Below are 22,996 nucleotides of genomic sequence, written 5' to 3'. Positions count from 1 at the left end.
CTACCACTTTTAAAACTTCCAGCTAATAAATGATATGAAGTTAGCATGCTTACTGAATTAAACACAGAAGAACTTCACCAGAAGATAAACCAGTTACAATGCGAACTCAAAAATTCCGAAGCTGCTAACATACAAGTTCGTTAGATTTTAGCTTAGGAAAATTTATATGTAAAGTTTGTAATTCGTAGTAGCTACTAAAAACGTATAAATTCAATATATTTCTTACCATACTTATTAAGTATAAGGTTGGAGTCAAAAGTGTATAAAATTTTTCAGCATAGTTAAAAAGCAGAAGTTTTTTATTATTAATTTTTAGTTACTTAAACGTAAAGTTGGTAACAATAAAATATGTTTACTTTTAGATAAAAAAATAATAGGATTAGTCGATTTTATAAATTGTTTATGTATTGTAAGTAGATTATAATTTAAATTCTTTTGAACGGTCTATATCAACTATGATTTTTCTAATCATATTTAGTATTTGTCTTATTGTACGTTATCAAATTTAACTGTTCCTGTTTATTTAAGTCTAAATCTATTTTTATGTTCTATAAAAAGAAGTAGTTAATTTTTTTTCAGTCGTTTATTTATAGAATGATAACTATATTTGTTTTCATAACATTTTTTGAAAACTGTTTTTATTTGTTATAGATGTATTTTAATAGTTTTATTAAGTGTGTAGAAACGCTTTGTCAAAATCTTAGCCATGCATAAAAAAAGTTATATGGTTTTAAAAAGCAGCAATTTTTTTTAATAACGTTTTGCTAAATATCAATATGATTTTGTAAATTACTAAAACAAATAAACCAAATTGATGTTCAGTTTTAATAAAAAACGTAATACATTTCAAAAATGCACGAAATAAGAAAAATTCAGCTTTAAAAATATTCCAAAACCAATTAACTATTCCTAATCCTTAAGTGTAGTACATTGAAAGTTAAAAAAAGTTTTCTTAAGGTAATACATAAGTTAAAAAGCTACTTTTCAACACACTTATGCATTAAGTAAAATATTATAATAACTATATTTTATTAACTCAATTTTGTGTAACATTTTATTTGTGAATTTAAACTCAACCTATGTAAAAAACAGGCTGCACAATATGGCCTGCAAGTGCTAGAAGAGAACAAGTTGCTCGTTCAACAGAAGGAAGACTTGGACAAGAAAGTTGAGAACCTGCAGGTTGAACTGGAAAGCGCGAAACACGAATTTCAGCTCAGCACCAAGGTATGAATTTTCTCCTTAATTATACTACATTAAAATAAACAGAGATTTAACGAACTAATAATAAACAGTTTGCTCGAAAATTTACTAAAAATTCCTTAAAGGTAACTAAATAAAATTAAAATTGTGTACAGACATTAATTTTTTTCTTGAAGAATTTTTTCCTCGGTTATTTGCTAAATTACAACATTATGTTTGTTGCTACATGTTAAGTACGAAAAATAGTAAAAAAACAACAACACTCTTTATAACATATTCCCAAACTCTTTATCATAATCGTCCACTTGGCAGAATTTAAAAATAATCTTACCCCTTTTGTCAAGTGTCACTCTTTTTAACAGACATCACCCCTTATATTACTAGTTAATTTACTTTTACGCCTCCTTGCTGTTTGCTTACCCTGATTGCTGAAATTGTCCGCTTTGGCAAACTCTTCTTTTTAGAGTTTAAAACTTTACCCACACACTCGACACATCAACATTTTCTTTCACGGGCGCAAAATTTTACCTCTACTTAGTGCATTCTGTTACTTTGTGAATAAATAAATATGTCATCTAGTTTGTTCCTTGCAGGCGCTGAAAACGACGCAGACGAAGACGAAGGAGGCGAGGAGCGAGGGCGAGACGAGGGAGATCAACCTGGAGGGGGAGCGGATGGAGGCGGTGGAGAGGCTGGAGGAGGTGCGGAGGGAGAGGGACAAGGAGGTGCACCAGCTGCAGTGCATGCTGAAGAGCAGCAACAGCGAGATCGAGCGATTGTCGTCTTTAACCAATGAGCTCACACTTGTTAGTTTTTAGATATAATATTTTTGATTTCAAAATGGAGTTTAACTTGACTACAGATAGAATTAATTAGCTTTAAAAAGTAGAAATATTGAATTTTGATTTTTACAAGCTGTCGCTTGTAAGTTATTAGATATTTTGTTTTTAGTTAATTTTGAAACAACTTGATTATTTTTTTCTTACTTATCTTTTAGCGTTTTTCACTTACCAATTTGCTGACACTTTTTAGTTTTTTGAATTAATTATTTTCATGTATTTTGTTTTAATTAATTCATGTTTAATTTAGTTCCTATGTTTATGTACTATTTAAATTTTTTAGATAACTATAATTTACTTGTTTTTTTAAATTCAGTTTAGTAGCTTAAAAAAGTAAACGCCTTTCCCCAAATGCTCAGCACTGCAAATTCAGCAGCATATAGCTTTAATCAGTCATTTTGATTAATGAGTTTTTGTTTTTCGTAAATAGTTATTATTTTCTTGAAATTTTTCTGATTTTCATTGAAATAATCATTGTTTAGTATTTTTAAGTGCCCAATTTAGATGAATTCGAAGTCTGGTTTTATTTATATTCCGTATTATGTTTATATAGTTTTTAATTTCATCAGAAAAACAAATTTGTTTAGGTTAAAAAAAATTGTATTAAAATTTAAACAATATTTTTTTCATAATTTTAATGATAATTTGAACAATTCATGTGCTTTTAAATTTCCGAGTATATAAATTTATTTAATTTCAAATATTTTGGGGTTAAAATTAGATCAATATATTTTTACATCTTATTAGGATGGTTCAATTCAGCTATGTACTTATAGTTTTCTCAAAATTCAAATTGCTTTGGTATTAAAGATTAACTAATTTCTTTACACTTTTGATTAGACTAAATATTAAAGTTTAGCATTTTATAACTTTTTAAAAGCAAATCTCACCTTTAGTTTTATTCTTTTGGAACTTATTCTTGTTTAATTTTTCAGCCTTACAGGATAAAAAATCTTTTCAACCTCTTATAAAAAACAATTTTTTTAATTAATTTCAGTTTTTTAATTCTTTTAATTATTTATTTTTTAATTTATTTTATACTAGTTGCTTGGATATTTGTTTTTAATATAGAAATAAAAGTTAGCACTCAATTGTCTTTATACAGTTGGATTATTTTTGTTATGTAAATTTATCGTCATATTACAAAATAGTCCTTGTATTATAATTTAGCCTGTGTAATCTGGTAGTAACGTATCTAAAGGTGGTACTCACCACTACTTATTTTATTATAACATATATTTTGTACCAAAAATGTAAAATTTAACGAAACTGTCTGTTCTGTGTTGTCTTTAATTTTTTAACATCTTCTTGTGCTTTTATAAAAAATTGCTGTTTTATTGAAGTATTTAGATTTTATCAAACTTAAAATTAATTATTGTTTGTAGACAAACCAGACTCTTGAGAACACAAAGATCGTGCTGCGGAAAGAACTGAAAGACATGAAGTTGAACGAGGCGCGGTTGGATTCTGAATACTCAGAACTCGAAGAAGAAAACTGCTCCTTGCAAAAACAAGTGGGATTATTATTAATAAAATGCTTTTACTTAAAACATCAAATACTTTTTGTAAATTTTTACGCCAAACAAAATAACTAATTTGTTCAATAATTATCATAACGGTATAATTGTTAAAAAAAGTTTTAGATATTTAAAAATTGTATATTAAATCTGAAGTGATACTACTTTTTATGTTTTTTGTAATTAATATAATTTAATTAAATTTCAATTCAAATTAAATAAAAATAATATTACTTTTATTGAATAAATGCTAGGTATCAGTTCTACGGGAAACACAAGCGGAATATGAAGGCTTGAAATACGAAAATAGAAGAATGACTGAAGAGATGGAGTTTTTTAACAGGTAAATATTTTATATTGAAATTTATTGTCAAAGTTTATATAAATATTAAAGTATTTTACCTTGATTGTAACATTTTGATTTTAATTACCATCAAAATAATAAAAAGAATACTTTTTACAATTTTTTTTAATAAGCTTAAAATTTCTATCTGCTAAAACTCAAAATACTGGTATTTTTTGTGTGCCTTAAAGTACTAAACTAGATAAAAAAAATAAATGATTGTTAATACTTACATTATATTTACATATTTTTTACAAATTCAGGAGTAAGCGTTTTAAGTTAAAGTTTTAACTTTATATTTTAATTTAAGAATGGGTATGTATAATTGTCATCAATTAAGACCTTAACTGTTTTTTATTGATAACTCGTTTTTATCATTTGTAAGTACTTATTAGTATATTAAATATAAGTAATGATTTTGTTACTTATCTGCTAAAGTTAAGTTCTAACTTTATTAGTTCAAGTTTTGTTCGATTTATTTAAGCAAACTGTTAAAAAAAACTATTGTTTTAAGATTTTATTAGCTTAAAAAATTTATTATCTTAAGTTAAAGCAATTAGATAATTTGTTAGCAATTGATGTGATTACCAGGTATAATACTTAATAATTTTTAAATTGTTGAAAACAAATTAAAGCAGCTTAACTATAAAATATATTTAAAAGCTCTTAACCTTGTATAAATTAAAGTAAAATTAAATAATAAGAGTATTATTTGTAACTATAAAAGTAAAACATTTTGTTTAGTTAATGGATACCACTAATTAATGGGTGCTTGATTTCACATGATTTTTTACCTGGCGTTGGTATTGCCTAATTATTTTTAAAAAATTAAGTTTGTAACTTTGCTTGGTTTTTAATCAGTATTGATAAAATTGTAAGTTTTTTTATTCAAAATATTTTTTTTACTCTATAATATATACTTCGCAAGTCCTTTCATATTTCAAAAATGCATTTATCTATCTGCAACATGTTTACATTGTTTATCTACATACATCAGATATTTAATACCAAAGCTGAATAAATAAAAACAACGTTTCAAACTTAGTTAGATATTGAAAAATGAAACTATTGTTTAAAACTTGAGATGTAGAAAATCACATGAGGTTATTTTTAATTGTATATGGCTTAACGCGAAAAGCGATATTAAAAATTATGAACAATTTTATTCCTAAAAACACAACGAAATTTTCTGATAAAGCTTAAGCTGTATACAATTAAAAATAACCTCATGTGATTTTCCACATCTCAAGTTTTAAACAATATTTTTTTCTCCTTTTGAAAACAGTAAGAATGTCTAAGTTTAGCTGAGAAGTAGCTTTTCGCGGTCGCCCATATTAAACACTGAAGTATCTGTTGCAAGAAAATAATACCGCAGAGCACTCGTACATATTTTTCAATTCATGCTTAAAAATACAAATTCGCATTCCTCAATCACAACCGCGTGTCTTAAACTTAAATTGTTATGTTCCGCGCAGTGAAAACTTCAAATGGTGTTTTTTGCAGTTTTATTTTTCACTTTTTCAATGCAGCCTTTGTTTCTTAATGCGAAAAAAAATATTCAGTAGTAAGTATTGACACGCTCTTTAAGTTTTAGTACAATAAGTATTATTTACAAACTTTTTGACATTTTAAAAACTGAAAATGTTAAAAACAACGTTTTATTAATAACCTAACTAAAACTAATAACAAATATATGTCTGTTTGTAGAGATGTTCGATGCAAAATAGCAAATCACAAAAATATCGAACTTTTTTCTGACTTTAATTAAAAAAACAAGATTTATGTAAAATCTTTATAATTGAAATAGTTTTACAAAATTTTCTAGTTTATAAAATTTTTGCATTATACTCTATTTCGTACAAAAAAAAAAAGTATCTTGCCTAAATCTTGACCTTAGTATGTTTTTTATTTGGATTTGTACTAAAACTTTATTCTCTCTGGTACCAGGCACTACAGGTAACTGTTTGTGACTGTTTACTAAAATATTCGTTGAAAATATTTTTAAAGAACTTTTGCTTTAATATATGTATTTTCCTTAGTTTAAAATAAAAGTTAGTTGAAACTAAATATTCAAAATAAGTTTAAAACTGATCTTTATTGCTTTATAAACTTTTTACAGTAACAAACTTGTAAAGTTTGATTACTTTAAAACTTTCATTAGTGTTGGTTAAAAGCAGTTTTCGAATGTCTTACTTAATAACTTTGAAGTAGTTTATATATAAGCTTTTACCTGTTCCAAACTGTCGAAATTTAAATCAGTATTTTAAAAATGCCTGTAAATTGTTTTCTTTTTTAGCTTATAAATGATTCACTCTGGCGCGTCTTGCTTCAGCCGTCTTATTGATTTTTGCTGTCAATTTTCAGCTGCAGGAGTATACTTACCTTTCAAATGCTTAATAATTTTCATGTGTACTATGTTACAATACGAAGCCAGTAGTGATCTGATTAAAATTAAGTTTTCAACGTAATTTTTTGTATTAACTGTATTTAAATATAAGTTTGTTTTTATATGAGTTTTGATAAACTACCTTTTTTACAATGTTGTTGTACATATTAAATGAGTAGTGCTTGTTTCAGATTAATTTTTTACCTGGGCTTTACTGTTACTTTTTACAAAATTGTTGATTTTTAAATTATTGACTATCTAACTTGCTCAACAAACCAAGTAAGTGTAAATTATTATACCATTCAAAAGTTTTTCTTTATAAAGATCCATAATCACAATAAAAAAGTAATTTTTATGTTTTTCTTTGTACTAGCTAACAAAGAAAATAGAAATAATTTTATTAAACGTATGTATTATAACAGCTGTTCCATTATTTGCAGGGTGAAATGTTAATAAATTTCTACACACCCTTTGTAGTTGTGATGTCTTGTTTTAATTTCAAGATTTCAAGTATTTTAGCTGTATGCGAAGTCTAGATAATATTGCTTAAACATTTCATTATATAAACAACTGTAACATATTGTAATAACAACATACACAGAAAAAAATGAAATAGGAATTAAATATTCATCATTTGTATGAATAATACTAATTGAAATATTTTTTACTTATAAAACTTATATATATTTTTTATAATTTTACCTTTAAGAAAATTAAACTTTTATACAAGATATCGTCGAAATCTAGAAAATAAAAAAAGTAATGAAGTGCCATCTATTTTTGAAGCAAATAAAAATTACAGCAATAGTATGGTAGTAAAATCTTAAACCAAGTAATCTATACAAATAAAGTAATGGTAACTATACTAAGTTAATAGAGTTTTAAAATTTATGAACACAAAAATGATAACAAATTTAGTTGAAATATTTGTTCTAAAAGAACATGTGCCTTCTAGCGGATAAAATTTATTAAAAACGTTTTCCAGGATATTACTTGTTAAATTTTAAGAAAACCTGAATAACGTTTTAAACCAAACAAATTGCAGGGAGCTGGAGGAGCTGTCGCGGATGAAGGAGCTCCTGGAGAGGCAGATAGAAGAAGCTCACGAGACGATCCAGAAGGAGCGAGACATCAAGTTGTCGCTGAAGAGGGAGCTCGCTCAGTATGAAAACGTTGGTTGATTGTTGTTGTGTGAATGTTTTGTATGTTTTTTTAGACACGAAAACTTATTTAGATCAAATTGAACAATTTAATACTTGTTTTTAACTCTAAAGCAGCGATTCTTAACCTGGGTAAAAATGTTTTACCTTGTTTTAAGGGGTAATTTTTTTTTATTACATGTTGTGTAAATCAATGTTTATTAACTGTCTTTTTAATTTATAAATTAGTATTTAACTTTATTTTTTTCTTCAAAATTAAACACTATTTTGTATATTGGGGGTAAATTTGGTAATAACGTTCCAAAAAGGGGTAAAACATGAAAAAAAAGGTCAAGAACCACTGCTCTAAAGTTGAAACTTTGTTGTAATGGTTACAATTTACTTTTAATAAGCTTGTTAGCTGTCTTTGGTTATAATTTTAAAATAATAACACTAGTAAAAAGTATTGAAATTTATAATAAAACTTCAGCTGATTAATCTAGTCAACACGTTTTGCTTTAACTAACAGTATTTAGGCTTGGTTTTCTTAATAAACTTAAAGATTAATCCAACTTTTCCTATCAACTTTTTTTCACTTTACTTGATTTAGATGTTCATAGCTAAGAAAGTTTATTTAAGACAAATACAGTTTATAAAGTTTGATATTAAAGTATATTAATATTAAAAAACAATAATTAAAATGTTAATAAAATTAAATGTGATTTTACTTTAGATATACTAATGTAGGTGAAAAATTATTTAGTTCTTAAATTGCCCTAAACTTTTGTACAGATAGACATAACGGGAATAAATATACATGATCAAATGTTAGACGGATCGGTAAAACAAATTGACAGGTAATTTTATACTATACTAGATTTATAATTGTTAATAAACATAAAATTTAAACCGTTTTAGTGATTTAACAAAAGCGTGTTACGTAGTTCCGTTTTTAATTATAGTTAAGACTTTATGTATAAAGTTCTTATACTGTATTTTATTTTGAAGTCAGTATAAAGTTTAATTTACTTCGTTACTATTGCATTTTTAGAAAGTAAGTTTTTTTTTTTTTTTCAATCAAAATGTGCAATTAACTTTATACTATTAAAAAACCAGTTGTTTTTAATTTGAAATTATTTTTTTTTTAGTTTTTAACTACTAGAAATAACATTGCTATTCAGTTTTTCATAGTCAAAAATCCTACAACACTGATCAACCTACTCATCGACGTCAGTGTAAACTTTTTTATAGGCTTTTTTAACTATACAATAAAAATCTTAAAGAATTCTAAATAGGTTATAAAAATCTTATTTTTGAAAATTGCTCCTTGCGTAAACCCTGTTTACTAGCTAGGTTTTTGAGCTAGCTTTTTTGTTTTTTTTTAAATATATCGACTATATAAAGTTAAATTTTATATAATTTGATAGAAAACAAAATTTTTATCAAATATTTTTAGTTTTCATATTTTATTTAGTATCAAATATTCAAATAAAAGAAGAGCTTTAATGGTATGATAGATAAATAAATTTTTAAATAAAACTTAATAGCTGGGTATAAACCAATTGCTACAAAGTAATCTAGATTTTAAAGTAATATTTTGTATAACTGTTTGCTTAAGTTGAAGACCTCAATTGTCGAGCTCAATTCGAAGTAAAAAAGGTATATGTAATAAAATTAGTTTAAAAAAACCATATAAAAAAGCTATATCAACTTTTTTAGAGATCTTTCGTTTATTATATTAAGATTTTCAATTATGTTGAAAATTGTTTGCATTTGATGTTTATATTAACAGTGATGAATTGAATGTTTATATAACAAAAGAAAGATCTCTGAATATGTTGTCTTTTTTTTAAAGAGTTTATAAAGCTTTTTTATATTGTTTTTAAACAATTTTTATTGCATGTAGGTCAAATTATTCAAAACTATTAAATTTATACTATAAAAAAGGCAGACTACCTTCAAAAAATTCATTTTAAAGTAGTTTACATAGGCATATCTTTCTTAAACTGATAACTAAACAAGCTTTATTGATTTTACTTGTTTGTGCTCTTTTGACAACAATCACATAAAAAACTTTATAGTAGCGTATTGACTATTGAGTGAGATGGTTGTTTTGCTTTTGGATATAGTGATACACTGCTAAAATTAAAAGTTATCGTTTGAAAAATAAACAGACTTGAAAACGTCTTTATCTGCCTAATCAAAAAGAATTACTTTGGAGTTATTGTTACTTAGACAGTAAGATTTTTAGTGAAAACTAGTTTCGGGTGTTAGAGTCCATTTATTTTTCAAATTTATAATATTTTTTAAGTAAATTAACAATTTAAGTAAAAATTAATAACTACTGTGCGACAAACAAGTCAAATCATTAGCTCTTAGATTTTAGTTAGCACACCTGATCACTGAAAAGTGTGTGCACACTATACCTGTTACGTCTACGTGTTTTACAACTAAGCTATCATTTTTACTGATGATACTGGTTATAAATGAAAATTGTTTAGATAAATTTATAAAAATACACACAAATTTTACATAAAGATATTGACTTTTACATTATAGATAGTTCATTACTCACATTGGTTTTTCTACACATCAGTTTTTTTATGCTCACTAGTAAGCAGTTGTGGATATTTTTAAATAGTTGGTCATCACTAACCTTGCTTGCCTACTGTAAAATTTCATCAATTATCATGAAACTCGATTTTTATTATACTTCCATTTCAGTTAAAAAATTGTAAAGTAAATATTATAGTACTAACACAAATATTTTTGTTTAATTTTATTTATGTAACATCGTTTTGCTGTACAGCAGCTCTTCAGACATAAAAAAAGCTGAAAATCAATAAAAGAAATGGTATAAAAACAAAGTTAAGAACTAAATTTGAAAAAAAAACCTATGATAATTTTTAAAGAAGAAATAAGTTACAAGGGTAGGTTGTAAAAGCTAAACACATATATAAACAGGCTCATAAAGCAAAATAAGTTTTAATATATTAGTAATATTATGGTACTACTTTTTTGTGCCATAATACTATACACGGGTAGGTGTAAGAAGTTCACAAAGGTACACTTTTTTACGAAGACACTTTTGTGCAGCGTCACTTTTGCACGGTTTTTTTTTTTTTGCTTCTTTTTTACCATCACTGTTACCCCTAATCTAACTATGTCTGTAATGTTATTTTCTATATAATTATTTTTTTTACTATAACTGTTATCCCTTACAATACCTTTGGTCAGTATTTATTTTTATTTTTTTATTATTACCCCTTACCCTTGGTCAGTAAGCAGTTCCTTCTGCTGTGCAAAAGCGACCCTCCGTGCAAAACTGAACCGCTCGATTGGTTGCAGTTTGATAATTGATATCAAGAATTAATCAGATGTTTTTTTTTTTTTAATTTTCAGTAAAAAACTCATGAACAGTAGGTGAGTCCGATGACATGCCAAGTATTTATACTTAATGGAATAGTTTTTTAATAAGTTTAAAGCACAAAAAAATCTCAAATCGAAATGAAAAATTCAATCAAGTATATACTATCTTTTCAAGACCTTTCAAGCCCTTTTCTATAATTTTTCCTTCACCATTGCCTATAAAAGCTGAAATTTATTGGTGCAATTATTGTTTTTATCATAGCTACAAGTCAGTTAGTTTTAAATGATCCTTTTTGTTATTCAATGGACTGGTCAGTAAATACTTAAGAAATATATCATAGAGCTCATGAACATGCTTTTCAACCACTTACACTAAAAACTTTTATGTATATCTAAAGTTTTTTTTAGTAGTCAAAGCCAGCTTACAAACAAAAAAATATAGTTTAATTAAGGCATGAGGAGATTTAGCTTTTTTTTTACTGTTTACTGTTAAATGAAAATTTAAAGTATCAACTATAAGACAACTTTTTGAGAGAATAAAGTTTGATTTAACTTCAAAGGTATAAATACTTTTTGAAAAGTTTCTGATAAAAAGCTGTGGAGCACAATTTTTTTAATCATTTTCTTTTAAACTTAAATATTAACTAAAACATTATGCTTTTTTTTTCTTGAGCTATAGAACTCATATTTTCAAGAAGTTTTCCTTGCAATAATTTAAGAATATATGTTCGAATAAACTTTAAAAAACTTATTAATTAAATTTTCATGACCAAAAACAGTCAATTTATTTTTTTTATAGGGAAAAACATATCTTTAGAAATAATTTTTAGCAGAATGTAAAAAAATTTTTATAGATTTTATCAAAGTTAGACTGAGGAAAGTTTTTAAATATTAATCAAAAGTCGTTGTAGAGATAGATTTTTAATAATATAGTCTTTTTAGTTTGCCTATCATATTAAATCTATTAAACTTTCAAACTTGGATCACTTATATCTCAAAAGTTTCTTTAATGTTTTAGGTGGTAAGAAGTAACTAACAAATTATTTATTTAAGTAAAAATTAAAATCTAACAAAAAAAAACAATGACTCCTTAATACAATTATTTTAACTGTATTAGTATAAAGGTGTGAAATTAACTGCCGATAATAACTTTTATTTATTATAATCAAACCTTTCAATATATACAGTGATGGAACTGATTGTAGTATGGAAAACGAGCATCCTCTCATAAGGCACATCACATCAGATCTCATTCACAACTCTTCAAATAACGGCAACGATCTTTACAGCGAATTGAACTTTTCTGAAGTTAGTTTATCAAATATTTGTATTTGTTTTTTTTTTTTTAACTTAAACCAAAATTGCCAAGTTTACCTAAGGTTTTGTTTAGCATACCTTTTTACTAATAAAATTTATAGTTTTGGTAGACTAAATTTCTAGTAAAAGCTTAAAATATAAAACAAGTTTCTGTCTAACATTTTTAATGTCTAGTTTTTAAGTGTTTACCACGAATTTAAACTTGTATTTTTTTACAAGCTCTGTTTCATTTTAAATTAGCTCCTTACTTGCACTTTTTTTCTCCTGATTGTTTAAACTCTTTTCAATCTAAACCCTACATCCAATCAAACTGACAAAAAGCTTATCTTCTTTTTTTAAATAAGCAGCTATTTACTTTAATTATAGTTATGCTCTAAAGTATTGAATTGATTTTTATTTGTACGTATAAAAAAAATTATTATTAAGTAGTGTTATAATTAAAATTTTCAAACATGTTATAGCTAATGTACTTTATTTGATATGTTTATGATGACAATACACGATTGTGCATATGATGTTTTTTAGTTGTTGCTCTTAAATAAAATATTTTACCTTGGCCTTTTAAATGTTAATGGTACAATCACAAAGGTAACTCTTAAAGTGCAAACTAGTTTCAGAGATTTTACATCTGATTTGTAGTCAAAAGTTTAACAAAAGTCAAAACAATTGTATAACTACTTATTTTCTGAAGAACTTTTGTAAAATTTTGTAAAAGCATTGTATACAATGCTTTTACAAAATTTCTCAAGCAAAAGAGAAAACTTTGTAGGTTTTACATTTTTAACTCTAATTTCTTTCTAACATGACAATAAATCAATTTTTTTCTAAAATCTGGTTTTACTTGCTAACCATTTCAAGTTTTATTGTTTATATCAGGGTTGCCACTTTACCTGGAAACCTTGAAAAACCTGGAATTTAAGAAGTTTTGGAAAAAACCTGGAATTTTAACAATTTTCAGATGTTCAGTAGTTAAATTTCGATTTGACCCAAAAAATCTATCATATAAATAAAAAAACTTTGTCATAATTAAAATTTTTTTTATTATAAAACATATTTAAAGTAGCTTTATATTATCTTGTCAATGTTTTTATACTATATAATACAGTTTCTTACCTTAGACTTAACTTTAAACCAAAAATAGAGCCAAAAATGTGTACTTTTAAAAACCTGGAAGAAATTTTGAAAACCTTAAAAAATTTTTGAAAAACAAGTGGCAACCCTGTTATATTCATTTATAAGTATTAATGCTGAACTACCTGTTAAGTATATTGACTATCACTAACTAAAAATTGGTTTTATTGTTTCGGAAAGTTAAAGTATGATGTTTACATTGTGGAACCGTTCATTTAAAATCTTCATTTTCTACCATCATTAAAAAATGTTTAAGATTAAAAGATACAATCGCTCGGCTTTGAAGCTGTTAAATTTCAGCAAATATTTCTTAAATCAATGTTATTTTTAAGTGACTAATCATTTCACTTAGTTTGGTGTTTCTTATAAGTCGCAATCAACTCTTCAGACTTTATTTATGTTTTGAAAATGACTCTAACGAATTATCATATCAAATGACTAAAAAAAATTGTCTATTTTTACATTCCAAAGTGTTATCATTAACTCTACTGTAATCTAATAAGTTTTAATTTTCAACAATTATTTATAAAAGCTCTAAGCTGTTTGCCTTTTTTTCCTGTTTTAAATGGTCTGTTTACTATGACATACAGCATCTTATGTTTTTTTCAGATTCAATACTTGTTCATCCAATAATAATAATAAGTTTATTTAACACACTATTAGGAAATATTCTCAAAAAATTGTCTAAGGCTTCTCTTAGATCAAATAGGCTTCTCTTTTATTATTTAGCTTGTTATGACAGTAAAAACTGAAGTTTAGAATAGTTCTATTTTATTATTTCATACAACAGGGTTTCTAGTTTGAAAACTTAATAATTTATATTAGTGAGTTTTTAAGAAAAAAAGTTAACAAAATGTTCTCATTTGTTTCAAAACTTGAAACCTAATAGTCATTAAAAATGTATAATATAAAACTTTTTTAATCACGTTTGAAAATGATAAACTTTATTGTGGTTTCATAGCAGATAAAAGTCGATATTATCTTGAAATATTTTTTTACGTTTTGCACAATCAGATTCTATATTTTTTTAATTGAACTTGTAAAACTTCGCAGATAAGCAAGTTGAAGCAGCAGCTCTGCAACGCTGAAAAGCAGAACGTAGCGCTGATAAACAACCTGCGCGAACAGCAAGTGTTGATGGAGAACAAGGCGAAGGAAAACCAAGAAAAACTCATCGACGACAAAGTCAGTTTATATACAAAGATTCTCAGAAACTATTTTAATAAATTTTATACTTTTAATTATCTTTAACTATTTTATTACCGAAAATAATAGTTTTTTATTAGAATAAACCTTTAAAGTATACTGAGAAAAACATCCTATTCTTAGTTTCCCTGTAATGTTTATTAACAAGATTATGTCTTTAAAATTGATATGTTTTACAGTCAAAAGAAGTACAAACAAAAATAGCTTTTAAACTAATTTCAAATTACCATTATTAAGTAAATCATTTACTTATCTCAACCATTTTATCGAATTAGGTTATATAACTTATTGTTCGCTTAAATTTCATCTTGAATTTATAAATATTAGTTACATTTTCTCTTTGATTAGTTAAGTTTTTAAACATATTAGTTTTGTTTGATTTTGCTTAGCATTTTTTAACAGAAAAATTAGAAAAAAATTCATATTTCAATTTGATTTACTAACAAATTTTTTTTCATTTTTATTACCAGTACGTTTATTAATAACTAATTTTTTGTTTTAGGAAAACCAGATGACAACAAAATTGAAGGAAGTGCAAAAAGAATTGGAAATGTTGAGAGAAAAAGACCGGAGTAAAATTGCAAATTATAAAAAGTTGGACATGGCTTTGAAGGAAAATATGGAAAACAACCAACATTTGCAGAAAGATGTGGAGGTTAATTGTATTTTCAAGATAATTGTTGAGATCTTAACGTTTGTTGTAAGTATAATTATCATAGCATTTATTTTCTTCGCAAAAATGAAAAAAATATTTTTTAAAGATAAATCATCGTTTATTTGTAAATAAATATCAAAGTATAAATAATATTATTTGTAATAAACTTAAGTTTTTCATTTTTTTATGTTAGTAAACATCATGATGCTTTATTATAGTTGAAAGGAACAATTTTGGAATTTTACACTTAAAACTTATAGTTAAATTTTAAAAATGGCCCATTTTACTATTCGTATATATCATGACAAATACACAAATCATTATATCTTAATTTGAAAAACTCCTCTTTTTATAAGGTCATAAAGTTTTGTTATCACTGAACTCATTAATTGATAGAGTTTTTTCACATTTAGTAAGTCAAAGTTACAACATAAAATTAAAATTTTAGAAAGTTTTTTATTAACTTTTTTAGGGAATAAAGTTTTAACTTTTAACTTGTTTTATTTTGTATATGGTGCATTGACAACTAGCTTATTAGTTATTAAAACTCCACCAAGTTTTCTAAGTATTTGTATTTTGTACACTTTGTTCGAGTTAAATATAGTTTAAAACTCCATACATTGAAAATTATAACTCCTTAAATATATTTATTAAGTATATTTAAGCTTACTTTTTAAGTTTTTACTTGATATCATATTTTCAATTTAAAAACTATAATCTACTTAATTTTTTTCAGTATAGTAAAAAAAATATTTTTTTAAATAATAGTCTATCAAGTAGTGTAAAACATTTAGTCAAGTTTTAAAAATATCTAGCTTTAAGAGAATAATCATACATTTATTGTAAGAAATTAAATATAATTTATAAATAAACATTAAATTTAAATATTTTTTTAAGTAAGGCTTTTTGGTTTTTATTTCTATTAAAATCATAAATTCATATCAATAAGTTTTACTTTAAAATCCTCAGTCTATTATCACACCTTACATAAATGTCACTAAAATAAAGTAGCTTTGTTATGTTTTAACTTTTATTTTAAAGTTTTTCGAGTTTAAAATGAACTTAGTGTTTGATTGAACTAATTAAAATAGTTTGAATATTTTATTAAAGTTAATTGCTTTGTATAAACGCAGCGTAGTTTTAACTTATATACAATAAAAACAATTAAGTTGCAGAATAATTGCTTATTTTAAATAAATATTTTGGGAATTAAATAATTTGAACAACTTGTTTACAGAAACACATAAAAAAAATTCAACTTAATTTCCGTGTTGAGCTGCGAGTCTACTTATTATGTAGTTTTTTATCTGAGAGAGATAATTTTTTAAGAACTAATGTTATTTGACTATTTTGTTAAAAATAATTAATTTAGAGCAGGGTTTTCCAAAGTTTGGGGCCATGACAGATATTCAGGGGGCGATGACCAGCAAAGGGCCATGAGTTGATTATTTAAAACTTATTTACACTAGATACTCTGCCGTTGACGATGAAGAGCAAAAAAAGTTTTAGGTTTTTTTATAATAGGTTTTCTGTAATCTTTCTTGTTGAAGGGGACCATGACTTTTTTCTGTTTCTTTAAAGGAGGCTATTTAAAAAAAAGGTTTGGGAAACCCAAAAAGTCAGTGAAGTAATTACTTTGCTGAAAAACAAATTTTAAATGTTTTTAGTAGGTCTGATTAAGTTTTCAACTACATTTTATGTCGTATAACAGTATATCAAATTAAATCAGGGACATAAAAGTACGAAGTAAACTAAAAAAGGGTTATCCAATGGTTTACTAATACTCTATTTCAAATCTGTAGTAAAGTTTTCTTAATTGTCCAGCTATCTACTATTTGTTGAAAAGATGAGAAAGTCAATATCTAACAAATTTTAACAATAAAATCGTATACTAACTGTCTCAACAATAAGATTATATTCTATTTAAACTTTTTTTCAGTATATACAACTAGTGTCATTTAATATTTAGCTATTAAAACATCACCAGTAATTTTTCTTTATTATTAAAACTAAGCTTTAAGATTAATATAAATTTTCTAACATATTTTTTAGTGGCGACAATATGAAATTATTAAAACACTTTTTACTTACAGTTGGAGCTTGATTGAAAAGTTCAAGAGCTGTTTAAGTATACATCTAAACAAACAAGATAAGTAGGCTAGATAGTATTTGATTAAACTTATTTCAGTTAAAATTTTAGACTACTAAAATACAATTGTAAAAAGCATCTTTCAAAATATAAAAATGTTTGCGCCCCATTAAAAGATAGTAACTCAATATTAAATTTTGTATATGTGTAAAAGCTAGCAGTTGCGTATATATTTATGAAAGAGTCTGTTTTTGAGCAAAGCATTTTGACAAATTTATTGTTAATCACATGACTATTTATACATTGTAGCAATCTGTCTTAAAATTTTGTATACATACACCTTCTTTTTATTAGACTATTTACTACCTTATACTGCCAAATAACAAAATTTTGTTTAGTTAAACTTTTTTTTTGCCCTATAATTAAATGTATTTTACTTTCAATTAGCTTAAGTCTTTGCTTTCCTTTCTAAGTTTATTGTCTTTTCTGGTTTACCAGAGATTTGTTTCATATAAATTATGAACATTGAGTAATATCCGTGAATTAAATTACATTGAAATGCTCCGGCCCGACGACTGAAAACGTTGCTAACCCCTACACTATGTGTTAGAATTCTATATGTAAGAATTTAGAATGTACATATTTATTTTATACATATTTTTTTAAAGCTTATAGTTTTATTGGTTTTTAAGTGATTTAAGAGAGAAAAGTTTAATTAGTAACTTGCAGAAATTTGAATTCTTTTATATTAATACTTTTTAAATAAGTTTATCTTATTTATTTTCATCGTTTTTGTCTATGCTGAATAATTTTCTAGTGGTCTTAAACTGTTTTTTTTCTCTTGCATCGGTAACTTTTTCTTGCTTCAGAATTTTTTTCTTGCATCAGAAACTTATTCTTGCACCAGAAACTTTTTGTTGCGTCGGAAACTCCAGAATATCTAGTGTAAATTCCAAAATTAATTTCATGCACCCCTTGATGATTTTTGTGAACTGTAAAATTTTCGTGCAACCTAAAATAATTTTCGTGCACACTGATGTGCACGCTGTGAAAAACGCGTGTCTGAAAAACCATTGCGACCAGTGAAATATATTTTACTATAAATTACTAATACATCTTGCAAATTAGATATCTAAATAACATTGTTTTTGTTAGGTTTCACTTAAAATCTTAACAATATAGGTATTTTACTTATAATATTTCATATTCTTTTCCGATGGTATAAATATTAGTTTTACAAGTTAGTGGTATATATGAAATTCGTCTGAGCTATAAATCAGGGTTGCCACTTTACCTGGAATTTGAGAAATTTTGAAAAAAAAACCTGGAAAGACCAGGAATTTTAATCAAAAAACCTGGAATTTTTAATAATTTTAAATTTTCAGTTGTAAAATTTTGATTTGACACAAAAAATCTATCATATAATTAAGATTTTTTGTCATCATCAAAAGTTTTTTTATTGAAAAACACATTTAAAGTAACTTTTACAGTATCTTTTCAATATTTTTATACTATTTAACACAGTTTCTTAAATAGAAATTAACTTAAAACTAAAAATAGACCCAAAAATGCGTGCTTTTAAAAACCTGGAAGAAATTTGAAAAACCTGGAAAAAAATTTGAAAAAACGTGTGGCAACCCTGTATAAATGCATTTTTTGAAGTTTTAAAACTCTCTATAAGTTTTAAGAAGTCATTAACTTTTGATGCAGCAGTATAAATATTTTTTTCTAATAGGTAAAATAATAAAAACCCATTTGTTAAAAAAAAAATCGCAGTCATTTGTAATTTGAAAAGCATTTTTAAATACTTCTTCAGAAATTAAAAGCATTTGGAATTTTACTTTAGAAACCTATTTTAAGGTTTATCTTTTTTTATCAACGATTATATTAAACGTACTTGTAAACAGAATCAGAAAGATAAGTACTGTGATTTGTTTTTGTTCCATTAAATTAGTTTGATAATAGCCGATAGTTTTTAAATTTTCAATAGTTTGAATTACATATTTAGTTAAACATAAATATTAGTAAAACCAGCAAGTTCAACTTATGAAGTTTATAGTTTTAAACTTTTATTAGAAGTAGTTTATTCGCCTTTATGATGACTAAACAATATTTTACTGATTATATTGAACTGCCTAGTTGAACTAATTTATACGAACTTTTAATGTTAAAGTTGATATGATTTTACAAATAGATAAATCAGCGAAAATTGAAAGTTCTTATAATCTCAGTATTTTATAGATTAACCATTTAAAAAGCTCTCACTTCTCTTGAAACCAAATATCAGTAGTATTTAAAATTAATTCAGTAAAACTACTCAAGGTGCGTCTTAGTCTTTATGACTTTTGCACATCATACTTTTTAAACAAATCATAAATTAAGCGCGGAGCCTTAATCCAAACTTTTCATTCCTGTTTTTTTTAGTTTAGGATCCTATGGTATGTGCACTCAGTAGGGATGCACATTCCTAAACTTTAATCATTGACCTCTTAAAAGACCTGTAAACTCTAAACTAATACCTTAATTCATTTAATTTAAACTCTATTAACTCTAATAAACATTTTTAAACCTTAGCTCTTTCTTTTCACCCAAACGTATAAACCTTATCATCTTATACTTATTCTGTTGTATATAACGAAATATCTATCATCACTACCGTTTAACTTATAGCCCCTACTTTTTAACTCTTAAACTAATTCTAAACTATTAAAACATCTTGTGCAAAAATAGTTAAAAAAAACCCTGCGCTAGTCTTGACTTGTCCTTTGGGAAAAAATACTTAACAGTTTCACTTACAAAATTTAGTTTACAGAAAATATTGCTGTTGTAATGATGAGGGTAAAAATAAGTATTTAACTTCGTACGCATTTTCACTAGTAAAATATATGTTTATTTTAAACTTTAAAACATGTTCGTTGTACTATTAAATGTTTAATTCTATACGAGTTTTTTTTTTAATTCAAACACTGTGCAATCTTTATAACTCACGATATGGATATATTAAGTTTTTTTTTCACTTTCAGAGATTATCTCTAGAAATTTTGAACAAAAAGGAAGAACAGCTGGAGGCAAATGACAACATGCAGATTGTGTCAGACAAACTATCCCACCTTTATCATAGGTCAGTTATAAAAATACAAAGTTTTTTTTTTGTTTAAATAACGAGTATGGATATATTACTTTAATTCAATGGATTCAAATTTTATGGATCTATTATTTTAATGAATAATAGTTTTTTCTAATATGGTATACAGTGCTCTGTACTTCAAAAAGAAAATAGAGCCAAATATATAAATAAAACAGTCACTACTTTTGCATATGTTTAAAACTTGATGATTTATGCATCAATTTCTCCTTAGAGTAATCTTTGTTGGCGCGAAAGTTAGTATTTATACAAAAATAAGTGTTATGACGTAATAGTTAGTTAATCACTCAGATAAATCACTGCACTTTTTTTTGCTTGTTGGTACAATATTATAACACATTTAATTTTAATATCAGTTTTTTAGTAAAGGTTGGTAAAACTTGGTGAAAAGTTTATGGAGTTTTGATTTTTGAAATATTAATAAAAACTAAACAAACTGTTCTTATTTACGCGTTGGTTAGATTTTTTAATGAGCTTTTGGTAATGGTTGCATATGTATTGTATTTTAAATTTTTGGATTTCTCAACTTCATCTACTTTTGGGTTTTCGTATTTCTATATGCAGTTAGATATTTATGTTGTAGTTCTTTTGATTGTTGATATTGACATACGTTTCTGGTACCTTTCTATAAATGTATTTCTATAGAGCCCCAATCAAAACTAGAAATACAACAAAATTTTATATAGTTTCTACAGGAAATAAGAAAGGTAGCAGAATCATTAATTAACATTTACAATGAAAAACAAATCATTTACTAAGCTGTATAAAATAAAAATTAGTTGTAATTAAACAAAATTACTTTTATTTTATAATAAGGTTGTAAAAAAAAATTTTTGTGGTGTATATGTTTTAAAATGTTTAAGCTAGTATAGTTAGTTCTAATTTTATATTAATTAAAGTTCGCAGATAATTAAGTCTATAGACATTTGATAAAAGTGGTTTGAAACATCGAACAAAATTTAATAATTTTTTTTTCATTATTTAATTACTTCACTCTTTTTTTAATGCTTAATACCATAGTTTGTTACAACTTAATGTTCGCAGGAATGCCAAAAAACTTGGAATTTAAGAAATTTATTTAAAAAACCTTGAATTTCGAGCAAAAAACATGAAGTTTTGTACAATTTTTTCATGTTAGATAATGAAATTTCGATCTGACTCAAAAAATGTCTTGTATAGATTTTTTTTTAATTGTGATTTTTTTTTCAAAAACACATTTAAAGTAGCTCTCTTTTTATTTTTTTACTGAGTTAAAACTAATCTACAAAAGTATATCTACTTCTGAAATTATTGACTTATCTGACAAGTTTTTCATTTATTAGAAATTGATATTCTAAACTTTTTTTGTAAAAAGTTCAAGATAAAGTTTTTTTAAATAAAAAAGAAGTTTAACGTAGCAATTCTTGTCTTTTTTCAGGAAGTTTTAAGGTTTGACACGCTGACCTTTTAAAACTGGTTTAAGATAGTTTCCTAAACATTTTAGGTATCAAGATGATATGGGGATAAACTTCTTAGTTTTGTTTTTTAATTTTACAAGACAATTGGCTAACAAATTATCGACCATAAGTTTATATAAAAAGATTGTTTTATATATATCCAGGGTTCGTGCGCGTCAGGCTAAATCAGGCTAAGTCAGGTTAAATCAGTTTTTTTGAAAAAAGTTGGAAAACGTCAGGCTAAATCAGTTTTTTTATTTAAAAACTTGAGAATCTCAGTTTTTCTCAGTTCAAATGCTTGAAAATTTTTGATAAAAAAAAATTGAGAAATCTTTTTAAGATCAAATTGAGATGTGAATTTATTTCTAAATAAAGAATTAGTTATTAAATTCAAAATCAGTCAGTATTTGTAAAAATAAATGCTTAAAACCTTTTGTTGAATCTCTGAAAATTTATTAAGAACATTCAATACTTTGTTATGAGTAGATTATATACGTCATAATTATGAAAATTCATAAAAATAATACAGTTTAAACATTAAAGTTTAGTTCAACAACTTAGCTGTTTGTTTGAATTTGTTTACATCGGCTATGTTTTTCAGAGCTTAGTTGGTTGAACTGTTTTAATTTCTAATTTAAATGATTTATACCAAATACTTTTAAGATTAAAATTCTTAGCAGTTTATTCATATATTTTACTATTTGTTTAAAGTTATAGGAGATATTCACAACACTAAAACTTAGCTTTAAGATATAAGTACAAGTTTTGTTGGAGTACAAATTTTAGGTACAATTCAATTTTCTATACAAGAACAAAACATTTAAGGTTTTTTTTAAATTTAAGTGTAAGCTTTTTAAATCTGATATGACATTAACAATCACTATATTTATTTAGAGTTTAGGATTTATAATTATGTATCGAGATTTTAAGTACTAGCCAAAATACTATAATAAATTTTTTTTTCTTATTTTAATACTCTTGTAAGCATTTAATTTTAAATTTTAATAAAACACGACAATGCACGTTGTTTTATTATAAACCTTCTGTTTATAATGTTTTTACTTAATGCTTAATTAAATTAAAAAATTGTGTTAAGTAATATATATAAAATTTTTACACTAGTGATAGATTAAATATAACACGTATGTTAAAACTTATCACTGAATTTGTTATGTTAAGAGCATAGGGGAGGGGGGTCAGTCACCTTTTTCACAATTTAGT

At 25.2% G+C, this 22,996-nt stretch overlaps 1 protein-coding gene across 2 annotated transcripts in view; it reads left to right on the top strand.

Moving 5' to 3' along the window:
- The first annotated feature begins 4 nt into the window (after window positions 1–4).
- Window positions 5–22,996, top strand: part of LOC145843378 (protein bicaudal D-like) — a 34,159-nt gene continuing 11,167 nt past the window's right edge. Inside the window, exons 1-11 of one of the 2 annotated variants that reach the window (XM_082950844.1) lie at window positions 5–135; window positions 1,093–1,227; window positions 1,797–2,009; window positions 3,428–3,556; window positions 3,814–3,902; window positions 7,334–7,460; window positions 8,220–8,284; window positions 11,984–12,104; window positions 14,298–14,429; window positions 14,953–15,105; window positions 20,218–20,315. In XM_082950844.1, coding sequence (XP_082806970.1) covers window positions 46–135; window positions 1,093–1,227; window positions 1,797–2,009; window positions 3,428–3,556; window positions 3,814–3,902; window positions 7,334–7,460; window positions 8,220–8,284; window positions 11,984–12,104; window positions 14,298–14,429; window positions 14,953–15,105; window positions 20,218–20,315 — 1,352 coding nt within the window. In that variant the 5' untranslated portion in view covers window positions 5–45. The remainder of the gene's footprint in view (window positions 136–1,092; window positions 1,228–1,796; window positions 2,010–3,427; window positions 3,557–3,813; window positions 3,903–7,333; window positions 7,461–8,219; window positions 8,285–11,983; window positions 12,105–14,297; window positions 14,430–14,952; window positions 15,106–20,217; window positions 20,316–22,996) is intronic. The other variant, XM_082950843.1, reaches the window with a different exon arrangement.

This window comes from Thalia democratica, chromosome 8, assembly GCF_965202585.1.
Source record: "Thalia democratica chromosome 8, ktThaDemo2.hap1.1, whole genome shotgun sequence".
In the NCBI taxonomy this organism is placed as follows: Eukaryota; Metazoa; Chordata; class Thaliacea; order Salpida; family Salpidae; genus Thalia; species Thalia democratica.
The sequence above is the reverse complement of the archived record's forward strand: the minus strand, read 5'-3'. Positions and strand labels throughout refer to the sequence as shown.